Here is a 16,957-nt window from a genome sequence, read left to right as displayed (position 1 = left end):
CAATCCCAGAAGTTTTGTAGCATATCTGCTCTCTGCGTTTTATATTTCGGAGACATCCCCGACTCCCCCTCAATCATAAGCCTATGCCTAGACTTAGAGATATAGGCTCTATTAATTTTCTTGACCTGTAGTCTGGCTGAAGTTAATGATTTCTATGTGGATTCAAAATGTCGTAACAGAGGCTAGGCAGGTAGCCATACTCGGAACATCTTTTTGCCATACTTCATTAATTTTATTCCAGGTGATGGCAGGATCAGCATGAATGAGGTCAGCATCTAAATATCTAATCCTGTAGGTATTTGATTTAGGAAAAGTGATTAAAGCATCTAAGTTATCTCGGGTTTTCAGTGCAATCTCCATTGCCAGAAATAAGGTTATGTAATGACGGAGTTGTAGAAACATGTAAAATTGGGCTTTGGGGATTTCAGCTTTATACCGTATTTGTTGAAAATTGGATTGAGTGCCCCCTGGTCAAATATGTCTTTAATCACAACAATTGTTTTCAAAGCAAAAAAGTTAGCATTTTCTGAGCTTGGGGGCAATGCAGGATTTTCCCTTATAAGGAGGAATCTGGAGTATGTAAACTGTGTATCAGATTTTCTATTAATATGAGTCCTGAACTTATAGTTATCTTTAAATAAAGATGAAGAAGAGCAGCTGGTGAGTATGGGTAGAATGGTGCAATTTCCAATGCCTGATTTGTGATGTCTTCGTAATGTAGGAGCCAATCCGAGATGTAACGAAATAAGGCAGCACGAATAAATGAGAGTAAATCTGGAAGACCTAAGCCCCCTTTCTATTTCCTTAGAATCAATTTATTTCTAGCAATGCAATTTTTTTAGATTGCCACAAAAAGCAGGAGAATAATTTGGTGCAGGCTGATAGGGAGCATCTGAAGGGGATAGGACAGCTTAGTCAAAATTACATTTTAATGGCAGCATTGTGGTCTATTTGGGACAGAGAGAGGTTGTGCCAATTAGTCAAAAGCAACGTAATTTTCTTAATAATGGGTGGGTAATTAAAGTCATAGATGTTATGTAACTTGGCTGGAATATAAATTCCCAAATATTTGATTTTAGTTAGAGACAGCATAAAATGGGAGGTGATCGCTGGTTCATGTATAATACATAGCTTTAACTCTAGTTATGGGCAACAACTTGGATTTGATTAAGTTAATTTTGTAACTGGCAAAAGAACTAAACATATGAATAGTGTTTATAAGCTACATGTGTTAAAGCCAACAAAGCTCAAACTTCTATTTCAGTTTTGAGACCTGGCCAAGATACAATTGATACAATGTATGAAGCTTCAGTTTTCCAAAAAGTACATCAAACCTCCATCATAATGTTAACAATTTGAGACCTGGTTGTTGGTAGGCGAGATTGCTCAAATCAAATTAATAATCACCAGAGATGCTGCAAGTATTTACTCGCTAGCAGCACCTAGAGCTGAATGTTTGTGACCTGAGTTGTCTAGTATTTTGTTTAGCTGCTCAGCCAATCACAATTGTTTTCCCACACTGGCTGGTGATGAAGTGTGATTAGTGATGAATTGCGACTAGTGATGAAGTAGGACAAGTAATTAGAATGGACTAGTGATGAAGTGGAACTAGTGATAAAGAAGGACAAGTGATAAAAATGGACTAGTAATGAAGTGTGATAAGTGTGACTAGTGATGAAGAGGGACAATTGTGAAGGGGGACTAGCGGTGAAGTGGGATTAGTGGTGAAGTGGGACTAGTAATAAAGTATGACTAGTGATAAATTGTCACTAGTAGTGAAGTGGAACTAGTGGTGAAGTGGGACTAGTGGTAAAAATGGACTAGCGATGAAGTGTGATAAGTTGAGAAGTGGGACTAGTGTTGAAGTGGGACTAGTGATGAAGTGTTATTAGTGATAAAATGTGACAAGTGATGAATTGTGACAAGTGATAAAGAGCAACTAGTGATGAAGTGTGACTAGTGATGAAGTATGACAAATTGTAAAGAAGGACTAGTCATGGAGAGGGACTAGTGATGAAGATGGATTAGTGATGAAGTGCAATTAGGTGGTGAAGTGGGATTCGGGGTTGTAAAGAAGTGGTTGGGAAATTGCATACTGTTCTTACTTTATTATGCATTTTGTATAGTTATTCTAACCATATTTAATTTCATTACAGAATTTGTACCAAAACAGGTTCCTCGGCCTGGCTGCCATGGCTTCGCCATCGAGGAATTCTCAAAACAGGCGCCGGTGCAAAGAACCGCTAAGGTACAGCTACAATCCTGACCAGTTTCATAATATGGACATCAGGAATAGTCCACATGCAGGAGTAACCATACCACGGTCCACAAGTGACACTGACCTAGTCACTTCAGATAGTCGGTCAACTCTGATGGTCAGTAGCTCCTACTACGCAATAGGACACTCACAGGACTTGATTATATATTGGGATATAAAGGAAGAGGTGGATGCTGGAGATTGGATTGGCATGTATCTTATTGGTAAGTGTTCTATTCACATATTTTCAAGCCTTGAGTAACACAAATAAAAGTTGCATTATAATTAGGTAATTTGTGGAATTTTACAAGATTTGAAGCAGAGTTGAGGGGTTGACTACAAAGCAACAAGTATAACTATCAATATAATATAACTTTAGACACCAATCTAAAACTAAGTTAATATAAGACAGGAGTATCTTAATTTCCAATTACCGGTGCTCATTGCAAAAAACTATTTTTAGTTGTACACACTCAACTTACAGTCATCATTGTTACCATGTTATGAATTCTAGAAGAATGTTTACTTAGGAGAATTAAGTGAAATTTACTCTGCCACTATGATAACCGACATCTGTCTCTCCAGAGTCTATTTAATTTTTCCATATTAGTTATTACTACTTGTGAGCTAGGATGGCGATGTAGTGACATGTTTCTACAGCGAAAGTTAAAGTATACAAAGTTCATGAGTGTATATGTTTATATGCATTTTAGACAACCTCATAGAGATAACAAAAGCTAATGTTCCATTTGAATTAACACTTAACATAAACCTTGCTGGAACTATGAACAGATAAGACCAAGTGCAAAAGCCATATAGGCAACATTTCCACTTTTTCAAACCCACAGCTTGATAAATGTATTTTTGTTGTTGTTGTTGTTGAATATATAATGACAAAGTAAAATCTGTTATGTGTCAATTGTCACGTGAGATTAGAGTTATCAAATTTTAGGATTTAGTGAGGACTAAATGGTTAGTTATGTCCTGATATTTAAATACACAGATTTGAAATGGGAGTGGACTCTTTTTTTTCATATGACTGCATGTGCTGCATATGCAATATATTATATATGATTTACCCCCTAAATAACTAGGAGCCAACATGTCTTTAAGATTTTTCGTTCGCCTAAAAATAACATTCTTCCCTCTATTCACAACCAGACCTATTAATTCATTTAATTCCAAAATTGCCAATTTTTTTGTCACTATATCCCTCATTTTGTTTCCATACGAATTGAATTTTGTAACGAAAACTAAGGATTTTTCACCTTCTACTGACCCCCTAATCTTTTCCCTCTTCCGTACCATAAGATCATCCCGATCTAAGCCTCGAACCTCCTCCATAGCTCGATCTAACAATCCATTAGGGTAGCCTTGCAATATAAAGGAATCATAAAGAGTCTTCGCCTGTCTATCAAAATTACTAAACTTAGGGCAGTTCCTCCGAATTTTGAGAAACTGTCCCATTGGGATGTTATTTTTCCAACCCTTTGCGTGGTTACTTTAGTAGTTCAGATAATTAAAACTGTCAACCTCTTTAGTAAATGTTTCTGTACAGATTCTATTATTCCCCCACAGTGATTTTAACTGCATCTTGCTGACTAGTAAACTTAATCCCAAAATCATTATTATTCAAAAAATTAGCCAAAATATAATTATTATATTCATATGGCACAATCTTTAGATTATTTTAATATTTTAATTTCTTCTATAAAACAGTGATGATAACAAAAAAAAATTGCTTGGCATACAACATGTCTTTTATTGACAAGGATTCAATATCAATATATAAACGATGTCTGAGTATAGATATTTTTATCATAATTGTTCTGAAATGTGAGAAAAAGGTTTGAGGAGGAGTGAATTGAGCGAACACTTTAATTTCCTGTGATCCAGGTGATACACCCACGCCATCGAGAAAGAGGAGTGATTGGAGTATGCTTCATTCTGAATGAATAGTCAGCTGACAGTTGTTGCTAGGAAAGTAAGTCTGTGACATAGGGTGTTGGATATTCCTAATTAGTTAGTACCTCATTTACCGTTGGACACGAGTTAGATTTCCTGCATAGAGTATGCATTCTTGTTCTGTGCATATGCCCTAAATATGTGTCTGCATATATCTCTTATTAACATTTTGCGTATTCCTGACTTGCGTCTCCTTAAGCGTAAGCATAGGCAGAGCCCAGCAAGGTTGTTTCCGTGTAATTGCTATATAGTTAGAGGTATATCTGAACAATTGAGACTTTCCTATGTTCTGGGGGTTTCAGATACATGTTTATTGATTGTGGCCTCACAAGTTTTGAGTTCATTCCATGTTTTTCTGTTTTATTTTTTAATTATAATAGATGTAATACACAGTTTTGCGCTGTACTATTGGATCCATCAGAATTGTTTTCATCCTTTTTGGTAGACAGAGATAATGTTTTTGCGCTGAAGTTTTTTTTGTTTTCAATATATATGTAAGGTGTATTGTATGGGGGTCACTTGGATGCTCTTTGCATTGTATGTCAGCCATTAGGTTCCTCTCTGTATAGCATACTTGCCAACTCTCCTGGAATGTCCGGGAGACTCCCGAAATTCGGGTCGGTCTCACGGACTCCCGGGAGAGATGGCAAGTCTCCCGCATCGGGGAATTACCTCCCCGAAATGACGCGATTAGCAGTGAATCGCGACATTTGGCCCCACCCCCCACTTCAAAAAGGCATTTCCGCTGTGGGGGCGGGGCCAAAATGATGCGTTTGCTGCGCCCCGCCCCTCCCGCCCTCCAGTCATGCTCATCTCTGGAAAACACTTGCCAAAAGTTGGTAAGTATGCTGTGTAATATATCAGTCACTGAGATCCTCTCTGTATTGTATATCAGTCACTGAGATCCTCTCTGTATTGTATATCTGTCTGTGGGATGCTCTCTGTATTGTATATCAGTCACTGAGATCCTCTCTGTATTGTATATCTGTCTGTGGGATGCTCTCTGTATGGTATATCAGTCACTGAGATCCTCTCTGTATTGTATATCTGTCTGTGGGATGCAGGGGCGGATCCAGACTATTACTATACCCCGGGCGATTTTAGGGGGGGCGATTTAGGCCCCACCCCCTTTCTAATTTCTAAGGCTGCCGAGCGGCTGCACAGTATGTGCAGGTCCGCTCGGCAGTGACAGTGTGCTGCCCCGCTGCTCTGATTGTGTTTAAAACACAATCAGAGCAGCCGGGCAGCACACTGTCACTGCTGAACGGACCTGCACAGTGTGCAGCCGCCGGCAGTAAGCCCCTGCTAGGGCGATCGCCCCCCCCCCCCCTGCATCCGCCACTGGTGGGATGCTCTCTGTATTGTATATCTGTCTCTGGGATGCTCACTGTATGGTATATCAGTCATGGGAGCATGTGATGAGAGTGGAAGAGAGACGTAGATCTTGTGGAAAATGGAGGTGTCGAGTTGGGAGATATTTTGAGACAAGTGAGGAGATGTATGTCGGTGCAATTTTGTTGACAGCCTTGTACGTCAGTAGAAGAATTTTATATTGGATTCGTTGAAATACAGGCAACCAATATAGAGACTGACAGAGTGGCTCAGCAGAGGAAGAACGGTTTGCAAGGAAAATCAATCTAGCCACTGCGTAGATTGTAGGGATTCAAGTCTGACTTTGGGAAGACCAGTAAGGATGGAATTGCAATAGTTGATGCGGGACATGATGAGTGCATGAATTAAGGTTTTTGCGAAGTCTTGTGTGAGATATGTGCGTATTTTGGAAATGTTCATTAGGTGTATGTAACATGATTTAGATATAGAGTTGATGTGGGGAATAAACAACAGTTGTGAGTCAAGGATTACACCTAGGCAACAAGCTTGCAGGGTGGGATTTATGGTCATGTTATCAACAGAAATAGAAATGTCAGGCAGGAAGCTTCTGTGTTTGGGTGGGAATATTATTAATTCAGTTTTTGAAAGATTGAGTTTCATTTAACGAGAAGACATCCAAGATGAAATGGCAGAAAGACAGTCAGTATCACGAGACAACAGAGATGGTGAAAGATCAGGAGAGGATAGATAAATTTGTGTATCATCCTCATAGAGATGATACTGATATCCAAAGGAGCTTATTAGTTTTCCAAGAGAAGTGGTGTAGATAGAGAATAGCAGAGGACCTAGGACTGAGCCTTGTGGTACTCCAACTGATAATGGAAGCGGAGCAGAGGTGGATCCAGAGAAATTATAATCATTTATATAAATTTTCATTTTCAAATATAATATGTATAGCTTTTTCTATCTTAGTTGCATACAGTTGTTCTGTGATAGTTACTAGCACGCATACATGCACTCATATCAGTCATCACAATTAGTCTGCAGGTACACCTGACCGGTAGAGGTCGGAAAAGATACGGGTGAAAACAGGCATATTTACGACAAACACAGGATTTGAATTGGCCGCATCCTCGTTGGAGCGCCATTACTGTACATGACCTACGTTAGTCTGCCCCTTCCCTCCCCCATTTCACCTCTCAAATCATAGGCAGCTGAAAGTGTTAGTTGCGCGCAGACATGAATTGCATGCAATTGCGTTCATTGGTGTAATGTCTGTTTCTGGGCATCATGCAAAATATGCTACGTAAACAAATGGACATCCAAGTACTTGTCAGGCCCATAGTCAGTAGATTGGAAGTTCGCATAATTTACGGTTTATAATCATTGAGTGCACAATGTAAATATGATGTTCACATAAAAGGAGGTTCTTAAATATTGAGTACACAAAGAGCTTATAGGTATGATGTTCACAAAACAGAGACATTTCCAATCATGGCAGAATACTAAATCACAGGACCGCTCCATAGTAGTGTTTGGAAGGGGCAATGCAGTCCGTCTTCACACAGCCCCAGCTCTGCCATTCTGAGCGTGCGCAGAGATCTGTGCATGTGCATTGAAGCCCTGTTTTGGCTTCACTGTACTTCATACATGCCAACTCTCCCGGAATGTCCGGGAGACTCCCAAATTCCGGGTAGGTCTCCCGGAGGAGCCGGCCTTTCTCCCACATCAGAGCCGTCATGGAGTTATATATGGGCAGGTATACTTGCCTACTTTTGGCTGGCTCCCTTTGGGAGATCACTGAAGAGGGGTGTAGGAGGAGGGCAAAAGGGGGCAGGGCTTCGTGAATCACAGCATTTTGTCTCTGCCCCCAGTGATATAATGCCTGCTTTGGGTCTTTTTACCAGTGTAAAAAGACCCAAAGCAGGCATTACATCACTGTGGGTGGGGAAAATATTACGTGATTCACAAAACCCCGCCCCCTTTCGCCCTCCCCCTACACCCCTCTTCAGTGATCTCTCAGAGGGAGCCAGTCAAAAGTAGGTAAGTATGCTGTACTTGTCCCGTGATGATAAAGGGTGCAGGTATTGAAGGAACTACCACATCTTCGGGCACATAGCAATGGTAATAGTTCTGTCACAGGGGATGTTCCTAATCAGTGACACACAAAGAGCTTGTACATATGGTGCATACATAGTGGACAAATCAATGGGAACACAAAAGTCTGTAGGTGTGCCATAAGGATATACTTTTTCCTTACATTTAATTCCCCAACGGTTATGGTTCTGTTCAAAACCAATTCCTTAATTACAGCCATGGAGCCAGACACGTGATATAAACGTTTTAAACTGTTTATTGCAGAAAAGTATAGTCCAGGTTAGGCAAAATAAACAGTAAACAGTTCAGGCTGCATGGAACAATGGATTTCCAGATCTTGGCAAACAAGTAGGTAAATAATAATGAAATGCAGCAAATAACTTAACTTAAAGTTTGCAGTAGTAGCCATGCAGGTAATCCAGGAACAGAGACACATGAGCAGGCTAGGCACTTCAATGACCAGCAAAGGATTCTGAAAAAGGCAGGCATACATAGGCCACAGACAGGTGTGGATGATTAACTAGCACTGCTAGTTAACCCCACGAGATTCACAGGCACTGCAGGGTAATATGCACACAGGGAGACAAGGGAAATAATAACACAGGGCAAAATGCACACAAAGATACAAGGCAGATCATAACACCAACATATGTAATTGTGTCCATACAAATGATGATCCACTTTCTTTTACATGATCACCAGAGTTAATTACTTATGTCACATAAGAATAAAATGGTGTTTCTGATTATTTGCATTGATGGCAAATAATGCAAATGTTTAATACATCTGTAATCAATGGAAACAAGTAAAAAACAAAAGCAGCCAATGTTTTTAACAGTGGGTAAGGCTATGCTTTGGGGGAACACTTGCCTAAATATGTTTAGTAAACAAACTGAGCAGAATGGTACTTTAGCCCCTGCAGAGATACCCACATGGCCATTACAATATGGTGCATTTTAAAGGGAAATTAGCACCAATTATAAGTGCTTTGTTAAAATGCTTAGCAATCCTTCATAGAATTTGATTTTCTGGCCACTGAAAACAAAGTTTCTAATTATCAGCTATTTATACAATAAATATAAATAAATAAATATAAATATAAACAATGTTTTTCATCACATTTCAATGAATTAATATGGAAGAGTGCGCTATATTGTTGGTTCTGCCCATGTAAAATGATGTATCACCCACAGACACCAATGGGACAGTTTAGTTTAGTGGTTGTCTCTTGCAGATAGTTTTAATAGCCTATGATCATATCTTTGTTATAGTTTTGCACTGCATCAGTTTTGTCAGGAATTACTTTATGATTTCCTTATCTCACCCCTTTTTGGGACATAGGGTTTTTGTTTTGTAACATATTGAAATATACACAAAAAGAACCAAGAAGTTGCCACCTAGTCAACTGAACACGCAAATTCTCCCAAGGGAGTAGTTTTATGTCATAACAACACACGTGTACAATATTTTTAAAGAAGACCAAAGAAAAGAACTTACTTTGGTCAGGATGGCCACAATTGACACCTTAAATGGCCACATACAGCCCCCTGTAAATTAAAGTGAGAGAGAAAGCAACTTCTTATATATAGGTTTACAGAGTGATTACATCACAAGTTAGTGATTGCAAATTAAACAGTTTAAAGCCTCAATGTAAAAATGCCTTACTTTTTTCTATCGTATTCATATTCCTTGTTCATGTTAGGCATTGATGTGCTAATGTATGTGACCAACCCAGGGGTAAGGCTTGCAATTATTAATTGATTATTATTAATGTCTTTTAACATTACTCCTTGAAAGCCATTACTTGTAGGCTAGTAATAATAAAGCATCCAAGCCCGTGATCTTACAGCTCTTAGCTGTGGCCAACATTTTATTGTTACACTATCCTATTATATTAGGTTTTGGCCATGCAGCTACATCATTCATTAAATGAAAGGTGTATGCATTTGTGCACTGTGCTCTATTCAGAGAAAAAAAAGATAGCTGGCTTCTCTGAATAGGGTGAAGCACAGAACTTTATCTGCTGCCACCCATTCATATTTATGGTGGGCTCTTTGGTAGGGGAAGTGCTGGAGGTTGTATTAACAGCTGGTAAAAATACATTCTTATTGGTGAATAATGCTGTCCACAACCAGTGATATTAAACAAGGAGAATGTCAGGACCATTTGTCAGTGTTTTTCAATTATCTTATGCAATGGATGCTGTCACAGATGGACATACATATGCAGTCACAGAATCTGTCACTAGTTAAAGAGTTAATGTAGTTAAAAAACATTTTTTACTTAGCTTCGGTTTTGCTAATCTTGCACAAGAAACAACACAGTATATACCCAACTTCTAGGACCCAGGGAGCCAATAACAGTTTTTCATGCATTTCATTGACTGAATAAAACCCATATAAGACAAACCATAGTTCTTTGGCCATGCTCATTTTTGTAGTATTGTGCGAACTGCTAAAGACCTCTTATTTTTTAACGGCCCATCATAACATCCTAAACCCACCATATGCAACTCTAGATTTACTTGTAGCTATTTGATAGACAATGATTAAAGAATCAGAAGTTCTGTGTCTAATGGTTCCTGAGACATGTGTTTTTTCTATTTACAAGTTAAAAAGCAATTAAAGCTACTGTTTGGCATTGATATATATCAAGGCTGAGTTAAACAATGTACTTGAACTAACTGTTATTTATAAATAATTGTGTCTATGCTCTATATGGAGGAGGAGTTTCTCTAACTGAGCAAGCACAGTATGAGTGACAGCTTTGCCAACTTACTGTGCAGAAATACTGTTTTAGTTGTAGATTAAAATATAGAGGAAGGACCAGAAATTCAGGTAAATTGAATATAGTCTCAGATTTTTGACATAGTACTAAAGATACGAGAGGGGCTTCAGTTGTGATGGAGTGCTTGACTAAAATGGCATTTCTAAGGCTACACTGGTATTGTACATTACTTAAATCAATCTATGTAAGTAGATTGTACAGTTCTGAGGTTATATAGTTACATATAGTTACATAGTTGATGAGGTTGAAAAAGGACACCAGACCATCAAGTTCAACCTATTATCAATCTCCTGCGATCCCTCACTTATATTTGAAATTGATCCAGATTAAGCAACTGCCAATCTGTTTCAATTTGGAAAAATCCCTCCAGATCCTATATTGCAGTCCTATTTTTCCCTGTATCTACTGCTATCCTTCATTTTAATTGACGGCCGTATCTCTGGATATACTTGTCTAAAATTTTGTCTAATCCTTTCTTAAACATATCAATTGAATCTGCCATCACAACCTTCCCTGGCAGTGAATTCCATATCTTGACTGCCCTTACTGTAAAGAACCTCTTCCTGTGCTGGTTGTGAAACCTCCTCTCCTCTAACCTTAGGCGGTGACCGTGTGTCCTGTGGATAGTCCTTGGGGTAAAAAGTTCCCATGAAAGGAAAGTTCACTGTATTGACCCTTAATGTATTTGTACATAGTAATAATATCTCCGCTTAGTCGCCTCTTTTCTAAAGTAAACATGCCAAAACTGGCTAACCTTTCCTCATAACTTAATGACTCCATACCCTTTATCAATTTTGTCACTCTTCTCTGAACCCTTTCTAGTTCCAAAATATCTGTTTCATAGAGTGGTAACCAGAACTGTACTCCATATTGAAGATGAGATCTTACCAACGAATTATACAGTGGCAAAATTACACTGTCATCCCCTGCATCTATGCCCTTTTTTATGCATGCCAATACTTTATTTGCCCTTTTATAGCATTTAATTTATAGACTGAATGCTTGTTTTTGATCCCCAAATGCATAACCTTACATTTATCTATGTTAAACCTCATATTCTATTTGGCTGCCCAATCCTCCAGTTTAAATTCCCTCTGTAGAGAAACTTCATCTTGCTCTGATATTATTACCTTGCAAAGTTTAGTGTCATCTGCAAAAATGGAAACTTTGTTCTCTAAACCATCACCAAGCTCATTAATAAATATATTAAAAAGGAGTTGCCCCAGCACCGAACCTTGAGATACTCCACTTAAAACTTTTGACCAATTAGAAAATGTTCCATTTATCACAACTCTCTGTTCCCTATTCTCTAACCAGTTTTCGATTCAAGTACAAATGTTGTTTCCTAGACCCAGTTCCCTTATTTTGTAAACTAACCTCTTGTGTGACACTGTATCAAAGGCCTTTGCAAAAATCTAAGTAGACCACATCTAGGGCCTGATTCATTAAGGATCTTAAATTAAAAAGTTTCTTATTTAAGTCTCCTGGATAAAACCATGTTACAATGCAAGTGGTGCAAATTAGTTTTCTGTTTTGCACATAAGTTAAATACTGACTGTTTTTTCATGTAGCACACAAATATCAACTTTAAATTTCAGTGTACAAATAAGCTATCAAGTATTTGTGTGCTACATGAAAAAACAGCCAGTATTTAACTTATGTGCAAAACAGAAAACTAATTTGCACCCCTTGCATTGTAATATGGTTTTGTCCAGGAGACTTAAATTAGAAACTTCTTAATTTAAGATCCTTAATGAATCAGGCACCTACTGTACTACCATGGTCTAAGTTCCCACTTAGTTCCTCATAGAAACTAATAAGATTAGTTTGACATGACCTATCTCTTACAAATCGATGCTGATTCCACCTAATAATCTTACTGCGCACCAAGTAATCATGAATACCATCACTTAATATATCTTTCAGTAGTTTCCCTACTATTGATGTCAGGTGTACTTTCTGAATCTGGTATGCACTCAATTTCTGTTACACTTAGTAGCTGGGCTCAGCCCTCACAGGATAGAACTGAGGGTATTTAAAGACAACAATTTTATTTACATGTTAGCAGCATATGTATTTGTATAGCCTTGTACAATACCTGTCAGTTTTTGCCATTTTTATGTGGTGCACAATATTTTTCCCTTTGCTGCAACCAGTGGCGGATCCAGGGGGGGGGGGGGGGGGGGGCTATCGCCCTAGCAGGAGCTTGCTGCCGGCGGCTGCACACTGTGCAGGTCCATTCAGCAGTGATAATGTGCTGCCCGGCTGCTCTGATTGTGTTTTAAACACAATCAGAGCAGCGGGACAGCACATTATCACTGGCGAACGGACCTGCACATACTGTGCAGCCGCCGGCAGCCTTAGAAGTTAGAAAGGGGGCGGGGCCTAAATCCCCCCTCCCCCCTATCTCGCCCAGGGTAGAAAAAATTTCTAGGTCCGCCCCTGGCTGCAACCGTATCCTACATCTGGCTATCAGATATGTCTCAAGCACTGGCACTTTGGTACATTTTGTATAATAGTTCTTATTCTGTAGGTGTGGAACAACTACATTATTGTGCAACTTCTTGCATGGTGCACTACAATGGCGGTAACACAGGGGAAGGGGCTTTCGTGATGGAAATAGTTATGTGTAATGAGAACAAAGTCATACAAAATATTAAAGGCTCAGATGATGGTTAAGCTGATAATTTGCAGATTTCCAGGGAAATCTATTCCGAAAAAGTTACTCTACTTACTAAAAAAGCTAAGATCACTGTAATGAGAGTAAGAGAGATACAAAAGCAATCACCTATGTACAAAAATGATGCTGCTGTAGAAATATGTCTCCTAGGTGGGAGTAACTCTCTTCTCATGCTTTTGGCAACATACATAATTATCACTCAGAATGTCAGTTAATGGATTCTGCAGGATGTTTTGTCCCATCCTTTTAGGCAAACATCAAAGAGTAAAATGTATTTGCTATTTATAGAACCATTTGTGCCTCCATTAGAAATATTCACATGACTGCGCACTAGGGAGATGTGGTAAAAAGTATGTTTTATGTCTTAAATGGTGCCTTTAAATTTATAAAACCTCACTATTCATATTTTCAATGTTTTTATTTAAGAATTTTAGAAAGGCTGCTGGACATTGCTACTTAAACTGGTACTTTTCCATATAACTTCTGGGTGGCACCTTTGGTTAAAAAAAATCTTTGATCTTTATGATGGACTTGAATGACCCATATTTTAGCAAACATGGAAAAAAATACCAGGGGTGCACGCAGGGGGTGTTTCTGGTTCTCCAGAAACCCCTCCCCTTCGCGAGTGAACGAGCGCTAAACATTGCCCCTACACAGCAGCACTGTAATGTACAGCAGCCGCGGTGCTGTCAAAGAAGCGTCCGCGGCGGTGCTGTATTGTACTACAATACAGCACCCCCGCGGACGCTTCTTTGACAGCGCCGCGGTTGCTGTACAATTCAGCATCGCCGAAATGGAGCTGCTGCGCATGCGCTGCAGCTACTGCGTTTGCCCCTGAATACTGACTGAAAAAAACAAAAAAGACACAAATTTAAAATTTAAAACCAATTATAGAAGCAGCACATCCACTTGCTGTTTCATCACAACGATATGTTCCATGAGAGATCCCATGGAAATTCTAAGAGTTTTTCCAAACAGGCTGTGGTCTCCTACACGCTCCAATACCACTGCAAGTAGAGCTGGTGATGCTAAGCATATGTGCTGCTACTATAACAGAAAGCACATAAACTTGTGTGGGGTAATAGGCATATTTGGAACAATGCTAAGTGCCAGGAAAGAGTGTGCAAGGCACCAAATGGTTGAGGGCGGGGGAGGGGGGGGCTGATCAGCAGCGCTAGCTACCAATCACCAACGTTATTAATACAAAGGTGCCTTTTCTCCATCCCATTAGAAATTATAATTATTATTATTATTGTAATACTTTATTTATAAATCGCCAACATATTATGTAACACTATACAAAAACAAATAACATAGAAGGACATGAAACAGAAAGTGCCCAAATGAGCTTGCAATCAAAGAGCTGTTGTAAACAATTGATGTATAAGGTAGTGGGATAATAATTCTGGTGGAAAAAGTGTGTGTTGCTACGGTAAGGGAGAGGCATTATAAGCGACCAAAAATAAAGCACCCATTGACAACTGGCAATGTTGTACAGATACTGGTGGCACTGGAATTAGGAGAGATAGTGGAAGGTGGAGACATGAAAGATGAACTGCATATATATGCACCTCTGCATACACAAGTAAAGGCATCTTCTTTTCTGACGCAAGTCATGTGCATTTTTTAAATGTAAATTGTGTGCAATTCTACATCAGGCACTACGGTTTATTAAGGAGAGCAAAGCAAAAAAAGGAGTAAGTTTGCTAATGGACAAACCATGTTACAATGCAAGGGGTGCAAACTAGTTTATTATTTTGCACATAAGATTACAGTGGCTTAGTGGTTAGCACTTCTGCCTCACAGCACTGGGGTTATGAGTTTGATTCCTGACCATGGCCTTATCTGCGTGGAGTTTGTATTTTCTCCCTGTGTTTGCATGGGTTTCCTCCCACAATCCAAAAATATACTAGTAGGTTAATAGGCCGATATCAAAAAAATTGACCCTAATCTTTCTCTCTGTATGTTAGGGAATTTACCCTATAAGCCCCAATGGGGCAGGGTCTGATGTGGGTGAGTTCTCTGTTCAGCGCTACGGAATTAGTAGCGCTATATAAATAAATGATGATGATGATGATGATAAGTTAAATACTGGCTGTTTTTTCATGTAGCACACAAATACTTGATAGCTTTATTTTTACAATGAGATTTAAAGTTGATCTAGGACATACCTCAACTATAAATCTGTCCCCACATTTTAAATTTGCCTCCCCCTCCAATGCAAAATGGTTTTACCCAGATGAAAAGTTACTCCTTTTTTATGCTTTGCTTTTCTTAATGGCTCGGGCCCATTGTGTTTAAAGGTCTACTATGTTTCCAAAACAGTAGCTGGGTTTCATTTTATGGTATGTCTGGCTATCTAAATCATGGACAACATCCTCATTAGATTAGTGATAAGTGCCCGTTGTTGCAGCACAGTGAAACTTTACAGGCGACTGAGATAATAACAGAACAGTAACAAATGAGAACTTTGTGTGCTTAACATGTAGCCATCAACTATAAGGTTTAAAGTTAACACATTATAAATTATTTAATTTTATGTCATCCCTTTGTAATGTAATGAGATGTTGAAATGTAACATTTGCACATTATTAAATAGTGAATAATGCTTTATATGATGTTTTTTTATTGAATGTGTTATGTTCAACTGAGACAAAGTTATAGTAGGACATTTAAAGCAAATTCAATGTTTGGTACTATACTGGAAAGATGCAAGCTGTGATAGTACTAATAAGATAGTGGCCTCAAAGGGTCTTACTCTGTAACCAACTTAATTTTGCCAGTTTCTCACAATATTATTGGTTTCTTACATACAGATGAAGTACTGTCAGAAAACTTTCTGGATTACAAGAACCGTGGTGTGAATGGCTCTCATAGAGGGCAGATTGTCTGGAAGATTGATGCCAGCTCCTACTTTGTAGAACGTAAGTAAACAGAATAGTAGCGTAATCTGTGAGCGTTGCCTTTAATTTTACTGCATTACTGTACACTGATTTTATACTTTTAACCTTCCAAGGTCAAATGGGTTTAAGTTTGAAAGTAATGCTTATCATTGATAAAATTAATGTTACTTTACATTGCTCTTTTCAGTCGGGCTACATTTTGACGTTTGTCTTATCTACTAAAGTTGCACAGGATATGTCAGATTTTCTTTGCGTTTTCCAGCAAAGTGTGGTTATCATCCATGTAGTGTTGTTTATTTTTATTGTCTATTATATTTATTGAAATGGATAAAAGTGTATATTATATATATTGTATATGTAAGATTAAAGTCATCTGAAGGTAGAGACCCCATTCAAATACCCAGCTATTTCAAAGTGCTTCAAAATCATTTTAATTGGTAGAAAGCAGATCAGACAATGACACAGACAGTGGTAAGAATGTCAGGGAAGACCAATTACACCTACAGAATTCTAGTCATCACAACATTTATTTGCCAGCAGGTCTGTACATCATGATTTTGTAACTACCAGTAGTGCAAGGCATGTGACCGCTACCAAGATCTTCTTTTGCTATTTTCTCATTATTTTCTTTTATTATTGTTTATATTTTGATGTTCTGTGATTCTGGGCACCTTTTAAAAACAGTTAAGGGGTGAATTTACTAAACTGCGGATTTGAAAAAGTGAAGATGTTGCCAATAGCAACCAATCAGAATGTAGCTGTCATTTTGTAGCATGTACTAAATAAATGATAGCTGGGATCTGATTGGTTGCTATATGCAACATCTCCACTTTTTCAAACCTGCAGTTTAGTAAATATACCCCTAAAACTTTGCAACCCTCACTGATCAGTTGTTCTAGGAGTACATCTTTTGGTATCTCATTTCCAGATGATCAA

General features: G+C 38.6%; 1 protein-coding gene across 3 annotated transcripts in view; it reads left to right on the top strand.

The window, feature by feature from the left end:
* Positions 1-16,957, top strand: part of HECW1 (HECT, C2 and WW domain containing E3 ubiquitin protein ligase 1) — a 328,294-nt gene that overhangs the window by 99,302 nt on the left and 212,035 nt on the right. For all 3 annotated transcript variants that reach the window (XM_075212536.1, XM_075212534.1, XM_075212535.1), the window contains 2 exons: positions 2,157-2,481; positions 15,935-16,042. In XM_075212536.1, coding sequence (XP_075068637.1) covers positions 2,157-2,481; positions 15,935-16,042 — 433 coding nt within the window. The remainder of the gene's footprint in view (positions 1-2,156; positions 2,482-15,934; positions 16,043-16,957) is intronic.

The sequence above is a fragment of the Mixophyes fleayi genome, chromosome 5 (assembly GCF_038048845.1).
Source record: "Mixophyes fleayi isolate aMixFle1 chromosome 5, aMixFle1.hap1, whole genome shotgun sequence".
In the NCBI taxonomy this organism is placed as follows: domain Eukaryota; kingdom Metazoa; phylum Chordata; class Amphibia; order Anura; family Limnodynastidae; genus Mixophyes; species Mixophyes fleayi.
Note: the sequence above shows the minus strand (reverse complement) of the source record. Positions and strands in the feature narration are given on the sequence as shown.